This window comes from Oncorhynchus gorbuscha, linkage group LG08 (genome assembly GCF_021184085.1).
Source record: "Oncorhynchus gorbuscha isolate QuinsamMale2020 ecotype Even-year linkage group LG08, OgorEven_v1.0, whole genome shotgun sequence".
In the NCBI taxonomy this organism is placed as follows: Eukaryota; Metazoa; Chordata; class Actinopteri; order Salmoniformes; family Salmonidae; genus Oncorhynchus; species Oncorhynchus gorbuscha.
The window spans coordinates 65,306,092-65,329,150 of NC_060180.1; the positions used below are offsets into that span (position 1 = coordinate 65,306,092).

The following is a 23,059-nucleotide window of genomic DNA, read 5'->3' on the forward strand; positions in this document are numbered from 1 at the left end:
CTTAAATGTTTTTCAGATATAATTAATATGATTTCTTTAAAGAACTACTAGACAAACCATGGTTTCCCAGCTCATAGAACATGAGATATATACAGTACCAGTCAAAAGTTTGAACACAACTACTCATTCCAGGGTTTTTCTTTATTTGTACTATTTTCTACATTGTAGAATAATAGTGAAGACATAAAAACAATGAAATAACACATATAGAATCAAGTAGTAACCAAAAAATTGTTAAACAAATCAAAACCTATTTTAAATTTGAGATTCTTCAAGGTAGCCACCCTTTGCCTTGATGACAGCTTTGCACACTCTTGGCATTCTCTCAACCAGCTTCACGAGGTAGCCACCTGGAATGCATTACAATTAACAGGTGTGCTTGTTAAAAGTACACTTGTGAAATTTCATTCCTTCTTAATGCGTTTGAACCAATCAGTTGTGTTGTGACAAGGTAGGGGTGGTATACAGTAGATAGCCCTATATTGATAAAAGACCAAGTCCAAATTATGGCAAGAACAGTTCAAATAAGCAAACAGAAACAAAAGTCCATCATTACTTTAAGATATGAATGTCAAGAACTTTGAACGTTTCTTCAAGTGCAGTCACAAAACCATCAAGTGCTATGATGAAACTGGCTTTCATGAGGACCGCCACAGGAAAGGAAGACCCAGAGTTACCTCTGCTGCAGAGGATAAGTGTGTACCTGTGTACCGAAACATTCTCCCACATTTGCGTCTTCGAGAAGAATTCAAATTCGCTTTTATGACAAAACTAACAAAAAGCATTCAAACACTTTTAAAAATTAATCGTAATGTACCTGTGAGTGTTTTCTGAAACCATATGTTGTGAGAATGAGTGAGTCATGCTCTGAGGAACAATTTTGTCTTAAAGGGGTTCATTTTTGTGTGCACTCCAACAAAAGCCTACCATTAACATTTGGTCTGAGCAAAGGCTTGATAGTAAGTACCTCTTCTCCAAAGCTTTTAAATCGTTTGACATCGTTTTCTTTTTTTGAAAAGGCACATCTGTTACAACTCTTAAAAGCACAACCTATTCAAGCCATGACAGTAATTCTAAGTACTTGAGCATTTGTGTAACAACCCTCTTTTCACCTCTTTCAGTGGAGCCTCTCAAAGTGCTTTTGATTGATGAGGAACATCCATCAGATATGCTTTGGTACAGAGCTGTATTTCACAAGAACCGACACATCAGGAAGGAGCTCACTTTGGCCCGGGCTGAGCTGAAGCTCTACAGACAGCTGTTGGATGGCTCTAAAGCTGCCGAGCCCACAATTAGGGATGAGGTTCATGTAAAGATCTATGAGACGAAACCACTGAACTCTTCTCTATTGATTCACACAGAGACCCTTGTTCAGACGGTCGCTGCAAGAACTGGTGATTTGACTTTGGACATCAGAACTGTGGTTGGTAACTGGAGTGGGAGGTCGGACGGCCACTCTCTGGTTGTGGAAGTAGAACTGGCCTTAGAAGAGGGAACTGATCCCAAGAGGACCCCTCAGATGGTCCTGGAGGTAGACCTTGTAGAACCTAGATCAGCAGGCAGAAGAAGACAGACTCGCTCCAACAAAGAGGACAACTGTGACGAAGACGGTAGCTGCTGCCGAAAATCCATCAATGTGTCCTTCAAGGAGATTGGCTGGTCAGACTGGGTCGTGGCCCCCACTGGTTACAACATGCATTTCTTTGACGGCTCCTGTCCACACAACTACAAGCCAGCCAGCATGCACGCGCAGGCAAAGTCTCGTCTTCACCACATCAACAAGGGAGCAACACCTCACCCCTGTTGTGTGCCGGCAGCCTACGAGCCTGTGATCCTCATGCACTATGACAGTTGGGGAAAGTTGAAGCTCACTCCCTTCAATGACTTGATTGTCAGCAAATGCCACTGTACTTGAGTCCTTCAGGGCAAGCCCAGGCAAGGACAAAAAAAGAGTCAGAACAAACCTTTTCCTTTAGTGCTACATATTGAAATAGAATGGATAATGTTTTCAAAGGACGTAAGAAAAGAACATTTGTCATGCTCAATTAGTGACATTACTAATGTTCTTTTCAACAGCTAAGCAAACACAAATACCCAACATTATCCATCACTTATGGATTTTGAGAGAAGTTACTGTGGAGCGATGACTGAAATGTACTATTTTATTTGGAAGATATACTTTGTTAGTCTCATGTGGCCCATAATATCCTATTCTTCCAAGACTATGTACAAAATTATATTATTTATTGTAATTTATTTAACAGGGTCTAAAACATATTTGTATTGTTTTGTAGTGTTCGTTTTCAACGTTACACTATTTAGCTTGATCCTTACATCACTGTACTGTAAATATGTATTTGATTTAATGTAATACTATGTACAGTATTATTTCCAAATTTTGGAAGTTTGTCCAGAAAAAACTGTTACTGTAGTGTGGATATTACACCTACGGTTTATGTTGGATTGTTGTGCATGAATGCAACAAAACTTTATTTTTTACTCACAAATTATGTTTAACCCATGTGTTTAATTCCTTAGCAACAGTAAAATAACTTGAAATGATTGTGCTTTACGGAAAACCATCTAGATAATATTTCAAAAGTTAGGGTGTGCCGTGAAAGACGTAAAAGATATGATAGCCAATATCTTGCATCTGTCGCTTTGAACCATTTATACAGTGGCTTTGACCAAAGACTGAATGACCTGCGGGAGAAATTAAGTATTTGATTTTGCATGACAGGGACCAGGATGTATGTCATAGTTGAAGTGTACCTATGATGAAAATTACAGACCTCTCTCATCTTTTTAAGTGGGAAAACTTGCACAATTGGTGGCTGACTAATACTTTTTTGCCCCACTGTATAACACAATTGTTTTGGGATATAACCCAACATTTTGGTGTGTAAAAGGCCTATTTTGTAAATTGTGAGAGATTTTGATATGAAAGTCAAAGAGGATAGCCCATTTCAAAATACATTTTACAGTGTATGTATACACAGATATGAATATAAACATTTACAAATACAGTATAAATGTGTATTTGCGTATGTTTATTCAAATATTTTATATACTGATATAATTTCAAATTGTGTATTCTAAAGCATAAACATATTTTGGGAAGCATACAGCATTGGAGGCTCCTCAGAGGAGGGAGGGGAGGACCATCCTCCTCAGTGAATTTCATAAAAATAAAATAGCCAAACATGAAAAAAGTTGTCTATTTTAGATAAAACTATACTAAATATTCACGTCACCAAATAATTGATTAAAACACTGTTTTGCAATGTCTACAGTAGCCTCAACAGCACTCTATAGGGTAGCGCCATAGTGACAGCTAGTTTCCGTCCTCTGGGTACATTGACTTCAATACAAAACCTAAGAGGCTCATGGTTCTCACCCACTTCCATAGACTCACACAGTAATTGTGACAACTTCCTGAGGACATCCTCCAACATATGAGAGCTCTAATATAGTGCTTAAAGCATAAGCTACAGCTAGCTAGCACTACAGTGCATAAAATGTGATGAGTAGTTGACTCAAAGAGAGAGAAATACAATATGTAAAGAGTTTTGAACAAATGTATTTATTTATAAATGAAGGAGAAGCAAGTGAGGGAGAGAGAGAACTAGCTAGCTATATTTCATATTTTGTTTTCACTTTCACTTTCTCTTGGCTAGAGAATGTAGCTAGCTAGTTTAGCCTAATCAAACATCCGGCTCAAACAGAAAGGGATGCTATGTTAGCTAGCTGGCATTAACGATGTAGGCTGTGTGTAGCGATTAGTGGTTATGATATGAAGGTTTGGCTTGGAAAGGCTTTTTCACCTGGTTACAGACAGCTGATGTGTTGTGCACTGAAATCCACAACGAAGGGAAAAGGTGAGAGGAGACTGCGTAGATCTGAGAAAGAATACTACAACAAGCAAAATTATCATGCTGTGATCAGGGGTGTATTCATTCCGCCGATTCAGTTGAAAAACTTTTCACAAATGGAAGCAAACAGAATTAAATGGGGATAAACATACCTGAATTTGTACAATAGAGACTCTCATTTGCAACTGTTGGATTAATGATTACACCCTAGATGCAGGTAAATGTGTGCAAGGTGGTATTGAATATGTCACTGTCTGTCACCTTTTCTCTCGACCTACGTTATAAACTTTCATTCATAGGCTAGGTTTTAGAAACCTCATGATAGGCATATGGAAAATGTGAGTATCATGAAGTAGCCTAAACCTATCGATGTAATATTGAGCTGGGTGAATGGAATATCAATGACACTCATCCAATATGCTGTAATAGAAATAAGGCTATGCTCATTAAAAAAAGTGTCCTCCCTCATCTTAAACGTCACTGACCACCAATGGCATACAGTACTATGTACTGATGTCACATGTCCATTACTTCAGTAGATTGATGAGGGGTGTGACATATCAAGTGTCCGGGAAATTTAATATAAGTAAGACATCAATCTCCGGACATATACAAATATTGACAAACATTGCCGTCTTCATTTGGTAGAAGTACAGCTAATGTACACCAGGAAACTCCCCAAGTTCTTTGTTCATACTTACTAAAAGTCCATCCTCTATTTCTCCACAGCCAAGACCTGATATTAACACCCTCAATCTTACGTTTTGAAAGGTCTTGTTACCACCCAATGTATACAATTTGCAGGGAATGAAAATCTGAATCAGTCTTCATCATTGTGCAAACTTGGGTGGGTGGCGTTGGATATTGAGTGCGGTTATTCAGGAGGCAGTGTTATAACGGGCTTTGAAATTGAGCTGTTTTTAACATCCACTCTCTTTCAGATGTACTCACTGTGGCGTGATAAATCTGAAAGGTATCCCATCACAAACTACAGTACCAGTCAAAAGTTTGGACACACCTTCTCATTCAATGGTTTTTCTTTATTTGTACTATTTTCTACATTGTAGAATAATAGTAAAGACATCAAAACTATGAATTAACACATCGAATCCTGAAGTAACAAAAGTGTTAAATCAAAATATATTTTATGTTTGAGATTCTTCAAAGTAGCATCCATTTGCCTTGATGACAGCTTTGCACACTTTTGGCATCCTCTAAACCAGCTTCATGAGGTTGTCACCTGGAATACAATTAGCAGGTGTGCCTTGTTAAAAGTTAATTTGTGGACATTTATTTCCTTCTTAATGTGTTTCAGCCAATCAGTTGTGTTGTGACATGGTAGAGTGGGTATTAAAAGGATAGCCCTATTTGGTAAAAGATCAAGTCAATATTATGGCAAGAACAGGTCAAATAGGCAAAGAGAAACAACAGTCCATCGTTACTTTAAGACATGAAGGTCAGTCAATCCGGGAAAAGTTCAAGAACCTTGAAAGTTTCTTCAAGTGCAATCGCAAAAACCATTAAGCGCTATGATGAAACTGGCTCTCATGAGGACCGCCACAGGAATGGAAGACCCAGAGTTACCTCTGCTGCAGAGGATAAGTTAATTAGAATAACTGCATCTCAGATTGCAGCCCAAATAAATGCTTCACAGAGTTCAAGTAACAGACACATCTAAACATCAACTGTTCAGAGGAGGCTGCGTGAATCAGGCCTTCATGGTCGAATTGCTGCAAAGAAACCACTACTAAAGGACACCAATAAGAAGAAGAGAAACACAAGGAATCGATATTAGACCGGTGGAAATCTGTCCTTTGGTCTGTGTCTTTCTGAGACGAAGAGTAGGTGAACGAATGCTCTCTGCATGTGTGGTTCCCACTATGAAGCATGGAGGAGGTGTCTGGTTTGCGATCAGTGGGACTATCATTTGTTTTTCAACAGGACAATGACCCAACACACCTCCAGGCTTTGTAAGGTCTATTTGACCAAGAAGGAGAATGAGGGAGTGCTGCATCAGATGACCTGGTCTCCACAATCCCCCGACCTCAACCAAATGGAGATGGTTTAGGATGAGTTGGAACGCAGAGTGAAGGAAAAGCAGCCAACAAATGTTCAGCATATGTGGGAACTCCTTCAAGATTGTTGGAAAAGCATTCCAGGTGAAGCTGGTTGAGAGAATGTCAAGAGTGTGCAAAGCTGTCAAGGCAAAGGGTGGCTATTTCGAAGAAACTCAAATATATTTTTGGGTTACTACATGATTCCATGTGTTATTTCATAGTTTCGATGTCTTCACTATTATTCTACAATGTAGAAATAGTTTTAAAAAATGAAGAAAAACACTTGAATGAGTAGGTGTGTCCAAACTTTTGACTGGTATTGTAGGTCAAAGGGATTTTTGCTTCCTTTCTACGTGTCTCCTTTAAAACATCAATGAAACACTATACTACTCACACAAAGATCACTGCTGGAACTTTTCCAACACACAGGGAGACTCAATCTGAATGTTTTTGGGCCATTTCTTCAGTTTGAGTATCACATCCTCATTTTCAATGTTTTTGCGAGACATCATGTTTGAACAATCACACTGACTAGCTTCTCTTCGTCCCCAATGACCAAACGTAATTTCATTAATCCAGCATCACAATATGCATTCTCTCAGTGCAGGAGAAATGTTATTTATTGCTCATCCCCAGACAACCCATCACCAGTCCGCTCAACAGATGACTTCACTTCACACTATTTGATAACCTCATCAGATTCCAAAAGGGCATCTCCCTGTCTTTTTTTTCTATTTCTATTTTTTTTCTCTTTCTATTTTATGAGAAAGGAGAAGCTGAAATCAAAGCCATCAGTAACTCTCTATGTGGCTGTACATTATTTATGATGAGGGATACCTGGAGAAAATCTGACCTCTCTGAAAGGAAAATGGATGACCCTCCCATCAGTAATATATATTTTTACCTGACCCTCCCTGAGCGCTTGGGAAAAAACAAGTAATCCTCTCCTATACCCACAATAATAATAAAAATATAACGTGGATAGCAGAGAACATGCCTACCGTTTCCCCTCACTCCTAGGACAGACCAGAGCCTTAGATATGCAGTTTGGAAACTGTTTTAGAATCGGATAAGCTAAATTAACAAACCAGGCATGCATAGCTCACTGCATGATACTGGCCAAATTCATAATAATAATATAATAATAATATATGCCATTTAGCAGACGCTTTTATCCAAAGCGACTTACAGTCATGTGTGCATACATTCTACGTATGGGTGGTCCCGGGAATCGAACCCACTACCCTGGCGTTACAAGCGCCATGCTCTACCAACTGAGCTACAGGTTTTTTTTTAAATTATTAAGGCATTTTTCGTTTCATTACTATTTAATTCCAAGTAATTATTTTTTACAATTTCATTTATACAACCTAAATGCAAACTGTATAGGCATGTTGTTGAAATGCTGAGTGCTCCTGCCAGCCTGTAGCATGTCACAAAAACTCCACAATTAATTGTTTAAATGGCAAGCTCAGTGTTGTGTTTAAGACAACCTAAAGCGAGACTGATTCGAGACCAAGACCAGAGCAAATCGAGTCCAATTCAAGACCATGATTGTAATTTTATCAAATCACCACCATAATAAGAGTTCAAAATATCCAGTATTTCTGTGTTCATATTTCAGAAAAACACATTGATTCTTTAGATATTCAGAACAGCAATAAAAATGCATGCTGAGGGGAAAATAGAGCCACTCTACAAAATATTACTAACTCAAACACAGTGGGGAACAATGGGCCTTCGATGCCTTCAGAGAAGGGCTTGTGATTTATAAAATAATAATAATAATAATATTTTCAATGATGTTCTGATTTAATCTCTTCAGTTTTTGTTGGAAATTAAAGGGTTAACACTGAAGAGGAAAAAAATCCAATCAGGATTTTTCTTTGCTGGTCTCTGGGGAGATAAATCGAGTTCACTAATTCAGCCATTGGCTAGGCCATCAGAAGCTAAATAAAGGCATCTGCCATTCAACTGTATAAGGGCAACATTTTGGGGTGACAGTGGAATCATCCAATCATATTTAGACTTAAATGGAAGGGACCATTTTTATAAAAACGTATGGGAACTTCTGCCTTCTTGATCTCTAGCTGGTAGCTTGTAGGCTAGATTGCAGCGGCTGCAGCAGGTGTTATCAAAGAGGATATTGGTTCTAATTTGTTAGCTTCTCCCTTTTCAAGAATAACTTTCAACAAGAAGTTCAGTTTCAAGTTATCATCATCTGGTGAATGGAACTGGGTTTTTTATTGCAGCACGCTAGCTGTTGTTAACCATCTCTTCGAAAATAACTTGTATGTGAAACATTGTTGCATTTAAAGTGGAACTGACAGCATTTTAGCAACATTAAATCTTATTAAAATTTGTTCATTTCCACCCCCAGGAGGAATATGGCACTTAAAAATATAAAAAAATCTGACAAGCGACCACTTAGATACAGTGGTGGAAAAAATACCCAATTATCATACAGACAATACAGATACCTTAATAGAAAATGACTCAAGTAAAAGTGAAAGTCAACCAGTAGTACTTGTGTAAAAGTCTAAAAGTATTTGGTTTTAAATATACTTATGTATGAAAATAACATTTAATTGCTAAAATGTACTTAAGTATCAAAAGTAAAATTAAAAGTATAAATCATTTCAAATTCCTTATATTAAGCAAACCAGACGGCACAATTCTCTTGGGGCCTGGGGCACACTCCAACACTCAGACATAATTTACAAACAAAGCATTTGTGTTTAGTGAATCCGCCAGATAAGGTAGTAGGGAAAACCAGGGATGTTCTCTTGATAAGTGCGTGAATTGGACAATTTCCCTGTCCTGCTAAGCATTTAAAATGTATCAAGTACTTTTGGGTGTCAGGGAAACTGTATGGAGTAAAAAGTACAACCTTTTATTTAGGAATGTAGTGAAGTAATAGTTATCAAAAATATAAATAGCAAAGAAAGGAAAGAAACTACTTCAGTAGTACATGAAAGTATTTTTACTTTAGTACTTTACACCACTACTTAGATATGGTAATTTCCACTTTTTCCATTTCTTTTAGAATGTTTGGGAATTACGTATATTAAGCCATTTCTGAAAATTCTCTAGCAATATAGAGTGTGAAAACGGCCGTGCGAAAGTGGCTGTTACACTACAGTAATTAAACAGAATAAAACATCTGTCTCGTCCAGGACCGGAGTCTTCACAGACCGGTGTGCTATAGCCGATCAGAGCTACAGTAGGCCTTTATACAAACAAGCCATTTGCCACACGGGCCTGCCATCATTCACTCTGAACTGGACTGTGTGTTTACAGGCAGTAGGGCCTGCCATCATTCACTCTGAACTGGACTGTGTGTTTACAGGCAGTAGGGCCTGCCATCATTCACTCTGAACTGGACTGTGTGTTTACAGGCAGTAGGGCCTGCCATCATTCACTCTGAACTGGACTGTGTGTTTACAGGCAGTTGCAACAGCGTGACTTTAGATCATCAGAATGCATTCACCAAAAGCCACAAAATAGACCAGAATGGATTTCTGATAATATGTAAACACCACGGAAGTTCTCTTACATATGGGAACTTTACAGTCTTATTGATGTAACAACCATGAAAAGGTGGACTCTCTCCCTCAGTTATGCACATCAACAAGATGGGGAATTGTAGGCTCCTCGTCCTTTGAGTTTTCCCTATAGATTTAGATTTTCACTCTCAAAAGATCACTTTAAAAAAAAAAAAAAATACACATATTTGATGGTCTAAGTCCACAACAATGCCACATCCACAAACCACATCAATCTGATTGGGTGGGCCTGTCAGGGCCCGGCTCCCCAGTGGGTGGGCCTCTGTCCACCTAGGCCCATCCATGTCTACGCCCCTGATGCAAACAGTACATGATGTTAATTGAGCATCAAAAACAGCCAACTGACCAACACTTTGGACTAAACTTTTTCAATACCTGGTTTGCACCCATTGTTGCCTTAGTTAGCATTTACTGTTGAAATGTCTTTCCTACCCTACCGGCTACCGATGTCATTCTTCTGTGAGCTGCTCTATGCCAAAACCAGCTGAGAGCTGAACACTCTTGCTGCCTGCAGATGATATTCAGCTGAAACTAGGTTGTTTGTGGCGAGCATATTTCACATGCTTTGCGATTGTGTAGGCTACTTTGTGCATGGTTTCCCTGTTGTACCACATAATTGATAAGTCATATACCTCCACTACACTACTTCGATACGCATCAGTAGGGATTAAGAAGTGAGTATACTGTACGCAATGGCCACTGAAAAAACACAATCAAATACCTTCATTGATACCACAAAACAAAAACAGACAAATAAAGCTTTTTACTCCAATTTGGCCACCCTCATAAAATTCGACATAGCACAAGTATTCCAAGGTATTATGTGAAAACAAGCATAGAAAACAGCATTGGCATTAATTTATCAAATTTAAAAAACAAGGCTAGTATTATATTGTAATTATTTAGGTGACAACCTGGTTGATTAAAAAGATTGGGTTGTTAACACATTTAACACATTTAACAACCCAATCATGCACCAACACCATCATGCACCAACACCATCATCCCCCAAAAATGTATTTTCCTATGAATGAAGTCACACAAAAATGTGTCTTTTCACACAAATTAAGCCACACAATAACACACAAAATCTGCTGAAATTCTATTTGTACATATTTGCATGAAATGAGTGTGAGATTGTTGGGTTTATACCTGCATATACCCTCCACTACACCACTGGACCTTTGTGTTTTTACAAAAAGTGTAGTCTCCTACATGAGTTCACTGGTATTACGGTTGCTGTCCTTTCAGAATCACAAACCTGTCACACACTGAAGGCCTATAGGTTCACCAGTGTGCAAACATGTCTATAATAGATAAGGATGTTAAGATATTAATGTTCTGAGAAAGGAGTGTATATTTTTGGCCAAGCGAAGTGGTTTTATGCCCTGACTGAATCAGGGTTGCCAGATCTGGCTAAAATTTCTAGCCCAATGACCTTGGAAAACCCACTAACAAGGCCTGAAAACTAGCCCAAATAATGTTTTGCAGCAAAAGGGGACTTGACACATTTATCCAATAAACACTTTTTCCATAATGTTTTCGATTGAATTAAGAAGGAATATTGACTTTATTTTTTACGACAGACTAAAAAGCTCAATTAGTTTTTCCATCAAAATAATAATTATTGCGAGTTTAAGAACATATCACAAGAGAAAATCTAAATCTCCCCTATTAAACTATCCAGATAATTTCCCCTCAATAGATTATTTTGATTATGATTATGATTAAGCAAGAAAGCCCAAGGAAGTGTGGTACATGGCCAATTTACCATGGCTAATGACTGTTCTTAGGACATATCCCTTAGTCATAGTATATTGACCATATACCACAAAGAACAGCCCTTAGCCATGGTATATTGGCCATACCTCCTTGGGCTTTATTGCTTAATCATAGCATTCAAAACAAGTTGTCATTCCACATTGATATACCATGGCTTTCAACCAATCAGCATTCAGGGCTCAAACCACCCAGTTTATAATTGTAGCATGTGCATAACTATAGATAAATCGAAAAGGAGAGTTTAAGTGATGAAAGTTGGACAGAGCATCTTAATCTCTGTGCAAGAAACACTTGGATGAACTTTTAAAAAACAAATGTTAGGCTATTTTCTGTCAATTGTGCCATCATTTTGTGCCAGATGTTAAGACTACAAACTATTATAAATGGTATATTTGCGAAATTGACTTGTTATTTCAATAGGCATAGGCTACTGACTAAAATTTGGGTTTATAACTGCAATTAAACTTTGCCATGGTTTACAGAGATAGATGCAGGTAGTCTATAGCCCATGATAGGCCAACATGACAACATATCATTTCAGGGAAAAGTCCACAATGAAACTGACATTAAAGAATGCAGTTTACTTTAAACCACCTCTGAGCAAACTTATCTAAACAGCTCTAGTGCCCCTAAAGTCGTTTTCCAATGCTTTGTTGCGGTTCTAGCGTGTTAATATATGTTTTATGGAAAAGGTGTGCCTCCATAATGACCAACCTAAATAGCCTACCTACAACTGGTAAACAGTGGTCACAAAGTGCACTGGTGCTGCTCTGCCTCCGTGACTCAGCTTACTCTGCTGCAGCATTCTCTCAAAGCACACACGCACCCCTTCGGCCCTCTCCCTCTCCCCCATTCACATGCTCACTCACTGACTCACTCACTCAGTTACAGCCTGCTCACTGCCTGATAGTCAGAGGCAGCAGGTCACAGTGAAATATATGTATATATTTTTAAGAGAAATGCCATGGCGGTCGCGGTGCAATTTAGAAGTACCGCCAAAAATCTGGCACCCACGACCAATACATTTTCACCCGCAACATTGTTATTAAAGTTGACTAATTTTGGCAAAAACAAAAACAAAATTGCAACACTGGACTGTATGGAAGCTGGTAATTAGGAGTTCTTTTTACTCCATTGGTCTAGGCAACTATTTATGAGTCCTCACTGTCCGAGACCGAGTCAAGACCGAGTCCAAATGTATCAAACACCGAGACAACACCGAGACACTCAATATGTGGGCTCCAGACCGTTCTCGAGACCTGTCAACAAGACTGCTATACAGTGCCTTCAGAAAGTCTTCACACCCCTTGACTTTTCCACATTGTGTTGTGTTACAGCCTGAATTTAAAATGGAGAAGACTTTTTGTCATTGGCCTACACACAATACCCCATAATGGGCCCCATACTGGGGGGGAAGAATCCTTTGACTCGCCTCCTGAAGTGGCAGTGTACACAGCACAGCCAATCTTTTAGGCAACACGCCCGTCTGGGTAACAATTGGGTACATTTCGACTTCTCCCTAACTACAGAGTGAAAAAGTTCACTGTAAAAATGTTTTACATTTTGGGCTAAACTGCTACTTATATTTAAATTTGCCCTAAAAAGTTGTTGCACTGTGCCGAACCTAGCAGGCACTTACTAAAATATGTACAATAACATAATAACATACTTTTTAGTCTGTAAAACAAAGCAAAAGATTCTAATTAAGACAAATGTTTTTGTCAATATGGCCAAGTTTCCTTCAGAGGTGGATAAAACATAAAGCCACCAGAACATATTGGCTCCTTTGATTCCTCTTCCTGTCCTGCAAAAATATGACTGTTTGGATTTGAATAGGGTCATCTTTATGGCTGTAACTATAGAACATCTGGCATTATATAAATATCTTCCTCATGAGGCAGTATGGCCAGGCTACAGGACATGTCGTTGCTGTAAATTGCATCATCGGGTAAATCACACTGCAGATATACGTCCTCAGGTTCAGCGGGTGACCTGGAGAGACAGGTAGACAGATGGGCCAACATCAGAACATGCTTTCCCGCACAGTTACGCCACAACAAACATGGCCTATGTGTGCTCACTGTCGTGTGGTCAACATTTGTCAACTCTGTTAAAAGTCCATTGTTGAGTCATTGAGACACAGTAGGATTAATACAATTCAAACGTGACAATAAAAGAGGCATGAATTCTTGGAAATGAACAGTTTGCAAAAGGCAAAGACAAACTCTGATTTTCCTCAATATAATGACCTAATCAACTTTCAACTTCCAGTGTACTTTGTTTGAACATTTCAACCCAAACTAATCATCATCATGTAATCTACCTTTTCATGTTGATGATTGTCTTGTTGGAGTCAGTGAAGTTCTCGTAGATGGGGCTATGATCAGCGGGTGGTGGTCTGACCATGGCCGTGTATTGGGAACCCTCAAGTTGACGTGTGTTGACCTCTGTGCTCTTGAGTTGATCTAACTGCCACATATTCCTACATTTACTGCGCTTGGTATAGATCAGCGCAATCACTACTCCCAGAACTATGAAGAACAGAGGAAGACCCACAGCATATCCCATAGAAAAACCCAAAGAAGCTGGTTCTAGGCAGTCTGTGGTAGAGTTTGCACGGAGACAAGTTGTATTAGACATCATGACACCTGTGAATGAAAAAATGCATTATTGGATGACAGCAGTTTGGGATGTTGAAATGAAGGGTAGCCTACTATGCATAAACAGTCTGGTATTTAAGGCATTCAATAAATAATGTAATTAACTAAACCTAACTAACCAAACCCAGGTCACCATTGCAAAATAATGCAAGAACCTATGAGCTAAATAAACGATTTATTAATATTGAAATCAACAACATATTGATGAATAAGAAATATATTAATACAATGCATATCCTAAGAACATTTTCCAAATTCCAGTATTGTTTGAATAGCCCCCAGATAGCACCCATGAAATACAGAAGATCAGTAGGTCAGAACCAATAAAAATGTGTTTTACCAGGCCTTGGTGAGACGAACAGAGTGGTCCAGTTGGTCTATGAGTGAGAGACGATGAAGTTGTTGACTGAACTTCCAAGTTCCCTTTTTTCTATGTTGAAAAAGTGGAACTTAGCAAAAATGAAAGTCACATCAAGATTTCCTGTAAAAGCCTCATTACCTCATAGAGAAAATAGAACACACTGCACGGAAGACACAAGTTTGGGACTTTCATTTCTTTACTGTACATGATTGCTGAATTGTTCACTGTTCAAACAGCAATTGTTTTATAGTATAGTTTAACTCACTCATGTGAACTGATAAGCAGTGAGTCAGTGTGCAATTATGTTTCGAAACACTCCTATCCAGAACACATTTGACATATGTTTTTATGTCCATAGCCTACAAAATGTGATGTAATTTCCACCAGCAAATTATTTCTGTGAAATGATATTATAGCTGCTAGGTGTGTGATAAAATATTGTTTATCACAAACACAACGTTTTTTTCCTGCTAAAAACCTGTTTTGCTTTGTCATTATGGGATATTGTGTGTAGATTTATGAGTTAACATAACAAAATGTGGATAAAGTCAAGGGGTCTGAATACTTTCCAAATGCACTGTATTCCCTGCTGAAGTGGCATTGGAGAAGCCTTGCAAAGGAAGTATAGACCACAAACACAGCTTCATCAGTTTCCAGAACCATGTTTCCAGTAACGCTGTGTGACATGCAAATTCAGTATCTTAGCAGGTGTCTGTCATACACAAAACAGAAATGACAGAAATATCAATCTGGAAGAACAAACTGGTCTCTCGCCAGATTCATAACAATAGAAGACACCAGGGTTTTCTACCACATGCTGTTATCTGTTCCCAATTTAACATGTTTACCACAGAAATCATTAAATAGCAGCAATGTGAAATCAAATCTGGGCCCCACATTAGACGGACTGTCCATACAATTAAGACAACAGAATCAAATCAAAGTTTATTTGTCACGTGCGTTAAATACAACAGGTGTAGACCTTACAGTGAAATGATTACTTACAGGCTCTAACCAATGGTGCGAGAACAAAAAGGTGTGTGGGTGTGTGTGTGTGTGTGTGTGTGTGTGTGTGTGTGTGTGTGTGTGTGTGTGTGTGTGTGTGTGTGTGTGTGTGTGTGTGTGTGTGTGTGTGTGTGTGTGTGTGTGTGTGTGTGTGTGTGTGTGTGTGTGTGTGCGTGTGTGCGTGCGTGCGTGCGTGCGTGCGTGCGTGCGTGTGTGTGTGTGTGTAGGTAAGTAAGTAAAGAAATAAAACAGCAGTAAAAATACATTTGAAACAAGAGTAGCAAGGCTATATACAGACACCGGTTTGTCAGGCTTATTGAGGTAGTATGTACATGTAGGTATCGTTAAAGTGATTATGCATATATGAACAGAGAGTAGCAGAAGCATAAAAAGAGGAGGGGTTGGCGGGTGGTGGGACACAATGCAGATAGGCCCGGTTAGCCAATGTGCGGGAGCACTGGTTGGTCGGGCCAATTTAGGTAGTATGTACATGAATGTATAGCTAAAGTGACTATGTATAAGATAAACAGAGAGTAGCAGCAGCGTAAAAAGGGGTTGGGGGTTGGGGGCACACAATGCAAATAATCCGGGTAACCATTTGGTTACCTGTTCAGGAGTCTTATGGCTTGGGGGTAAAAACTGTTGAGATGTCTTTTTGCACAACAGAGTAGTGAAAACAATTAGCTCTTTAGATATAGCCCCCAAAGCGACTGCTGTCAGTTACTGCCTTGAGCATGAGTTACCATGAATATCTCAATCCCACAAAACGTTAAATACCTTATCTATCCACCATCATTATATCCATCTACCTATCTAAAGATATTACACCTTTTATCACATATTTATACATCTATTTTTCAGATGCTTCTCTTTTTTGGGGCATAGCATTGGCACAGGTTTGTGTTTTAGCTGGATATTCATTTTCACAGCAAATATTGGCTGCCATCACCAATGTTTTGAGGGAAGGGGCTGGGGGGGGGATCTAAAGTGAAGTGGAGATGAAGTCGGGGTCAGGGACAAAGTTATCTCTATTTAAATAAAATTGAAAAGCTACGGAACCATTTGAGTTATTTTTGTGATTACATGTCTCTATGTACAGGGAAGCCTGTGATTACATGTCTCTATGTACAGGGAAGCCTGTGATTACATGTCTCTATGCACAGGGAAGCCTGTGATTACATGTCTCTATGTACAGGGAAGCCTGTGATTACATGTCTCTATGTACAGGGAAGCCTGTGATTACAAGTCTCTATGTACAGGGAAGCCTGTGATTACATGTCTCTATGTACAGGGAAGCCTGTGATTACATGTCTCTATGCACAGGGAAGCCTGTGATTACATGTCTCTATGTACAGGGAAGCCTGCGAGTACATGTATCTATGTACAGGGAAGCCTGCGAGTACATGTATCTATGTACAGGGAAGCCTGTTGTAGCTGATGTATTTATGTAACTAGATTAATGTAAACAATATCTGAGGAGCAGGACACAGAAATCTGCCAAAATGTCATTTAATCCATGCTTTTTCACTGAGGCTCAAATTCAAGTTTTTTTTTCAGGGTTTAGCTGGCAATAACAACATATTCCCACACACCCATTGCCCTGGTATACCCTCTTCAATGGTTTCCTTGGTTACTTTACAGCCAATTTATTTCCACTACTCTGAATAGTGGGTGAAACAGCATATTGTTTCATTGTGCATGGACTGCGCCTGTAGCTCTTTAGCCTTGTGTGTCTGTGGGAAAAAGAAAAACCATTTGATTTTTTTTTGCCAGTATTGGTACTTTTAGCATGTTAGTGACTGATGTGGTTGACAGTGGTTTATGCATTTAATTCCCAGTGAGAATTCTAAAAGCACACTCGTTTGAGTAGGGACATCTGGCCAGTGGCTACTAAAGACTACAAAAACTGGAAAGTAACAGACACACAACTGCTTTTCTCTGTAGGCTATAGCTTTCATTGTATTGTATTGTATTGTATTGTATTCATTGTATTGTTATGCCATGTACAGTACAGTGGGTTTAGCGGGTAAACAAGGCAGGGTAGTGGGTTGTGGGGTAGTGGGTTCGATCCCCGGGACCACCCATACGTAGAATGTATGCACACATGACTGTAAGTCGCTTTGGATAAAAGCGTCTGCTAAATGGCATATATTATTATTATTATTAAAATAAGAAGAACCGTACCAACATGTTCAATAGGGGATCATTTATTAAAAAATATATAATTGATTTTAGATTATCCGCAAGTGGACAGTGGATAAAACGTTTAAGCAACAATGAGGGGGGAAATGACCTATCCCTTTTTGCATTTGACCCATCCCTGGTGAAAAATGTGAGGAACGCGGGCGTTCCAGATGTGCGCTTTAACAACGCCCACGCGCAAGGACGTGGGCACGCAACGTCTCTGGAGGGAAAGCGGAGCAGAAGAGCGAAACATGGCGACATCGAATAATCCGCGGAAATTTAGCGAGAAAATCGCTTTGCATAATCAGAAACAGGCAGAAGAGACAGCAGCATTCGAGGAAGTGATGAAAGATTTGAGTATTACCCGAGCAGCGAGGGTAAGCGTGTCTGTTTTTAGCTATTTGCTGTGAATGCTCGCGACCTGTCAAATGCAGTAATATGTGCGGCGGCACGTAGTTTGGCCAGGGAGGTAAACAATAACAAACAGCCCCATATGCTAGCAAATATGATTTGCATGAATGGAAATCAGTCTCCTTACTATCACATTCGTGTAGTTAGTTATTCTCAAATGGAGAGGAATCCCGAGGCCAATCGTCTTCAAAAGTTGCACAGTATTATAGCTGCTCCAGTGCAAATATGGGGCGTGCATGCGTGTTTGACAGCGCGCATCAAAATAGAGCTTTGTTTTTTCTGCATGCACTCTAGGCGAGGAAGACGCGTGAGATGAACAGCAATTTCTATACATTGAAGCATTTGGGACAGCAGTATTTTGAGTATATAGATCAATCAACAAAGACATATAGCCTAATAATCAGGTGGAAAACCCAGTCGTGAGACTGAGCAGACAAGTAGAGTAAATTTGATTGACAGCGTCATATTAAAGACGAGTCAACCCCGCACAGATTATGTTGACCGTAAAGCGCATGCCGCAGCAAAATATTGGTATCTGCATCAATGTCATGTCAGTGGTCTCAACTGTAGTTAAATTTCCCGACAAAATAGCATGGGTGTATTTTAAATAGTTTTAAATGGACTGGTATGGGAAAATAATGACAGAAGTTAGTATTTTGAATTTCGTGGTTGCAATTTGTAATTTGAATACATTCAATAAGATTTGCAATAATTATTTATTTTCTGGGACTTGAAGAATGATGATGCCAGTGATCTTCAGGTCATAGCTCTAGAAAGAGGCCAGAGTTCCCCACTTACAATTCTGAGTTGGATGACCGTTCAAAATGTATTTTCCCAGTCGGAGCTCGTGTTTTCCCAAGTTCCCAATTGTCTTGAACTCACTGAAGTCAGATTTCTCAGTTCCGAGTTAACAGTTGTTTTGAGCGTGCCAGAAATTATGCTGGATTGACAGCATGGCCAATGTTGAATGTTTATCATTTGAAGCTTGGAAAAGAGACCCTTAAACCCAGACTTGGGACCACATAGCCACTCCACTGAATAGCAGGCTAGTGATTTCTTTGCTATGCTTGCAGTTAGCCACCAATTCCATCAAAACCACTCATTGTTGAATTTGTGATTTCCAACTTGTTGTGTAATGTTTATGGCCGATGAGCACCGATACGTTTTATAAATATCATTTATCTTCAATGAAATGCTGCTACAAAGAGTAGCAGCAGCTCTACCCTTAGATTTGGCTCATCTGTTGCGACGTTCCCCTAAGGCCCATCTACCAGCCTGCTGCTAGCCCCAGCCTGCTAGCTGTCTGAATGGCCGTGCCTCCAGCTCGCCTAGCTACTCACTGGACCCTATGATCACTCAGCTACACATGCCTCTCTCTAAATTCAATATGCCTTGTCTATTGCTGTTTTGGTTAGTAGTTTGTGTCTTAATTCACTGTAGAGCCTCCAGCCCTGCTCAATATTCCTTAGCTAGCCCTTATGTTCCACCCCCCACACATGCAGTGACCGCACCTGGTTTAAATGGTGCCTCGAGACAAAACCTCTCTCGTCATCACTCAATGCCTAGGCTTACCTCCACTGTACTCACATCCAACCATACCCATGTCTGTACATTGCCTTGAAACTATTCTTCAGTCCAGAAACCTGCTCCTTTTACTCTCTGTTCCAAACGCATTAGACAACCAGTTCTTAAAGCCTTTAGCTGTACCCTTATCCTACTCCTCCTCTGTTCCTCTGGTGATGTAGAGGTTAACCCAGGCCCTGCAGACCCCAGCATCACTCCCATTCCCCAGGCGCTCTTATTTGTTTACTTCTGTAACCGTAAAAGCATTGGTTTCATGCATGTTAACATTAGAAGCCTCCTCCCTAAGTTTGTTTTATTCACTGCTTTAGCACACTCCGCCAACCCGGATGTCCTAGCCGTGTCTGAATCCTGGCTTAGGAAGGCCACCAAAAATCCTGAAATTTCCATCCCTAACTATAACATTTTCCACCAGATAGAACTGCCAAAGGGAGTGGAGTTGCAAGCTACTGAAGAGAGGGCCTGCAGACTTCTGTCTTTACTATCCAGGTCTGTGCCCAAACAATTTGAGCTTCTACTTTTAAAAATCCACCTTACCAGAAACAAGTCTCTCACCGTTGCCGCTTGATATAGACCCCCCTCGGCCCCCAGTTATGCCCTGGACACCATATGTTAATTGATCGCCCCCCCATCTATCTTCATGCTTAACATCCCGGCCGTCCTACAATCTAAGCTTGATGCTCTCAATCTCACACAAATAATCAAGGAACCTACCAGATACAACCCTAAATCTGTAACCATGGTCACCCTCTTAGATATTCTGACCAACCTGTCCTCTAAATACACCTCTGCTGTCTTCAACCAGGATCTCAGCGTTCACTGCCTCATTGTCTGCGTGCGTACTGGGTCCTCTGTCAAACGACTACCCCTCATCACTGTCAAACGCTTCCTAAAACACTTCAGCGAGCAGGCCTTTCTTACCGACCTGGCCCGGGTATCTTGGAAGGATATTGACCTCATTTCGTCAGTAGAGGATGCCTGGTTGCTCTTCAAAAGTGCTTTCCTCTCCATCTTAAATAAGCATGCCCCGTTCAAAAAATGTAGAACTAAGAACAGATATAGCCCTTGGTTCACCTCATACTTGACCGCCCTTGACCAGCACAAAAACATCCTGTGGCGTTCTGCATTAGCATCGAATAGCCCCCGCGATATACAACTTTTCAGTGAAGTCCTGTAGCACTAATTCCAAAAGGTTTTGGGACACTGTAAAGTCCATGGAGAATAAGAGCACTTACACCCAGCTGCCCACTGCACTGAGGATAGGAAACACTGTCACCACCGATAAATCTACAATAATCGATCATTTCAATAAGCATTTTTTCCATTGCTGGCCAAGCTTTCCACCTGGCTACCCCTACCCTGGCCAACATCTCATCACCCAAATACAGACAGCTGATGTTCTGAAAGAGCTGAAAAATCTGGACCCCTACAAATCAGTTGGGCTAGATAATCTGGACCCTCCCTTTCTAAAATGGCTTCGCAAATGACTGCCTCGCCTGGTTCACCAACTACTTCTCAGACAGAGTTCAGTGTGTCAAATCGGAGGACCTGTTGTCCGGACCTCTGGCAATCTCTATGGGGGTGCCACAGGGTTCAATTCTTGGGCCGACTCTTTTCTCTGTATATACCAAAGATGTCGCTCTTGCTGCAGGTGATTCTCTGATCCACCTCTACGCAGACAACACCTTTCTGTATACACCTGGCCGTTTGGACACTGTGCTAACAAACCTCCGAATGAGTTTCGAGGCCATACAACACTCCTTCCGTGGCCTCCAACTGCTTTTAAATGCTAGTTAAACTAAGTGCATGCTCTTCAACCGATTTCTGCCCGCACCCTCCCGCCCGAATAGTGTCACTACTCTGGCCGGTTCTGACCTAGAATATGTGGACAAATGCCTAGGTCTCTGGTTAGACTAAACTCTCCTTCCAGACTCACATTAAGCATCTCCAATCCAAAATTAAATCTCGAATTGGCTTCCTATTTCACAACAAAGCATAATTCACTCATGCCGCCAAACTTGCCCTCGTAAAACTGACCATCCTACCGATCCTTGACTTTGGCGACGTCATTTACAAAATAGCCCCCAACACTCTACTCAGCAAACTGGATGTAGTCTGTCACAGTGCCATCTGTTTTATCACCAAAGCCCCATATACTACCCACCACTGCGACCTGTATGCTCTTGTTGGCTGGCCCTCACTACATATCCGCCGCCAAACCCACTGGCTCCAGGTCATCTATAAGTCTTTGCTAGGTAAAGCCCCGCCTTATCTCAGCTCATAGCATATCATATCATCATATCTCAGGTCACCATAGCAACACCCACCCGTAGCACGCGCTCCAGCAGGTATATTGCACTGGTCATCCCCAAAGCCAAAACTTCCTTTGGCCGCCTTGCATTCCAGTTCGCTGCTGCCAATGACTGGAACGAATTGCAAAAAGTCTCTGAAGCTGGAGTCTTATATCTCCCTCTCTAACTTTAAGCATCAGCTGTCTGAGCATCTTACCGATCACTGTACCTATACACAGCCAATTTGTAAATAGCACACCTAACTCATCCCAATATTATTACTTACCCTCTTGCTCTTTTGCACCCCAGTATCTCTACCTGCACATCTATCTGCACATCTATCCAGTATTAATGCTAAATTGTAATTCTTGTCACCTCTAGGGCCTATTTATTGCCTACCTCCCTACTTGTTCTCAACTGGCCTACCTGGTGAAATATTTTTTTTTAAATGGCAGTGAAGTAGTGTCCCCATGAGTGACAGAACACTGAGCCAATCACTGGTGCAACTAGAAAACATTACCAACCCCTACGCTACGTATTTTCCGCTGGCAACCACACCACCACAGAAAGCACTGAGCAGGGCTGAAATACCTGCATTTTGGCATTTATTAATTCAATCATTTTTATTTGACATTGTTTGCAAACTGATATGTGACACGTATTAACACCAAAATAACATGCAAAACAGGCAACCCACTGCCCCCCAAAAATATGGTATGTTTGGTTTTTCTAGCTAAAAATGTGGGGCTCAAAACAGGTGGGAATCCCACTGCCTGTGGGAGTATTACATTCGCCAAAAGAAAGTCAAAGTCAAGTATGACCACATGTGCAAGTTAGGGTTAGACATGCTACAGTAGAGATTTTCAAAGTATTTCTGCAGTTTTGTTTCATAGCTGCTATTTTTATATATTTGTATTTTTGGACCCCATTTTCTCTCCAATTTCGTGATATCCTATTGTTAGTTACATTCTTGTCCCATCGCTGCAACTCCCATACAGACTCGGGAGAGGCGAAGTTTGAAAGCCATGCGTCCTCCGAAACACGACCCCGCCAAGCCGCGCTGCTTCTTGACTCACTGCTCTCTTAACCTGGAAGCTAGCCGCACCAACGTGTCAGAGGAAAAACTGTACCGCATGTCGACATGAGTGCATGTGCCCTGCCCGCCACAAGGAGTTGCTAGAGCGCGATGGGAGAAGGATATCCCGGACGGCCAAACCCTCCCCTAACCTGGACGACACTGGGCAAATTGTACGCTGCCTTATGGGTTTCCCAATCGCGGCCGGCTGCGA

The 23,059-nt window shown here is 40.5% G+C and overlaps 2 protein-coding genes and 1 long non-coding RNA gene across 3 annotated transcripts in view; 2 read left to right on the forward strand and 1 right to left on the reverse strand.

The window, feature by feature from the left end:
• Nucleotides 1-851: 851 nt before the first annotated feature.
• Nucleotides 852-1,915, forward strand: LOC124040680 (growth/differentiation factor 15-like). Its single transcript, XM_046357755.1, has 2 exons — nt 852-855; nt 1,122-1,915. Exons 1-2 carry the CDS (start codon nt 852-854, stop codon nt 1,913-1,915), a joined length of 798 nt encoding a protein of 265 aa, XP_046213711.1.
• An 8,328-nt stretch (nt 1,916-10,243) lies between these two features.
• Nucleotides 10,244-14,361, reverse strand: LOC124040986. The gene is made up of 3 exons (XR_006839832.1): nt 14,278-14,361; nt 13,601-13,925; nt 10,244-13,269 (listed from the first exon to the last, which is right to left on the reverse strand). It is a non-coding gene; the product is annotated as an uncharacterized LOC124040986 (long non-coding RNA).
• Nucleotides 14,362-17,651: 3,290 nt separating this feature from the next.
• Nucleotides 17,652-23,059, forward strand: part of LOC124042013 (CREB-regulated transcription coactivator 1-like) — a 50,116-nt gene continuing 44,708 nt past the window's right edge. Inside the window, exon 1 of the mRNA XM_046360278.1 lies at nt 17,652-17,870. Coding sequence (XP_046216234.1) covers nt 17,658-17,870 — 213 coding nt within the window. The 5' untranslated portion in view covers nt 17,652-17,657. The remainder of the gene's footprint in view (nt 17,871-23,059) is intronic.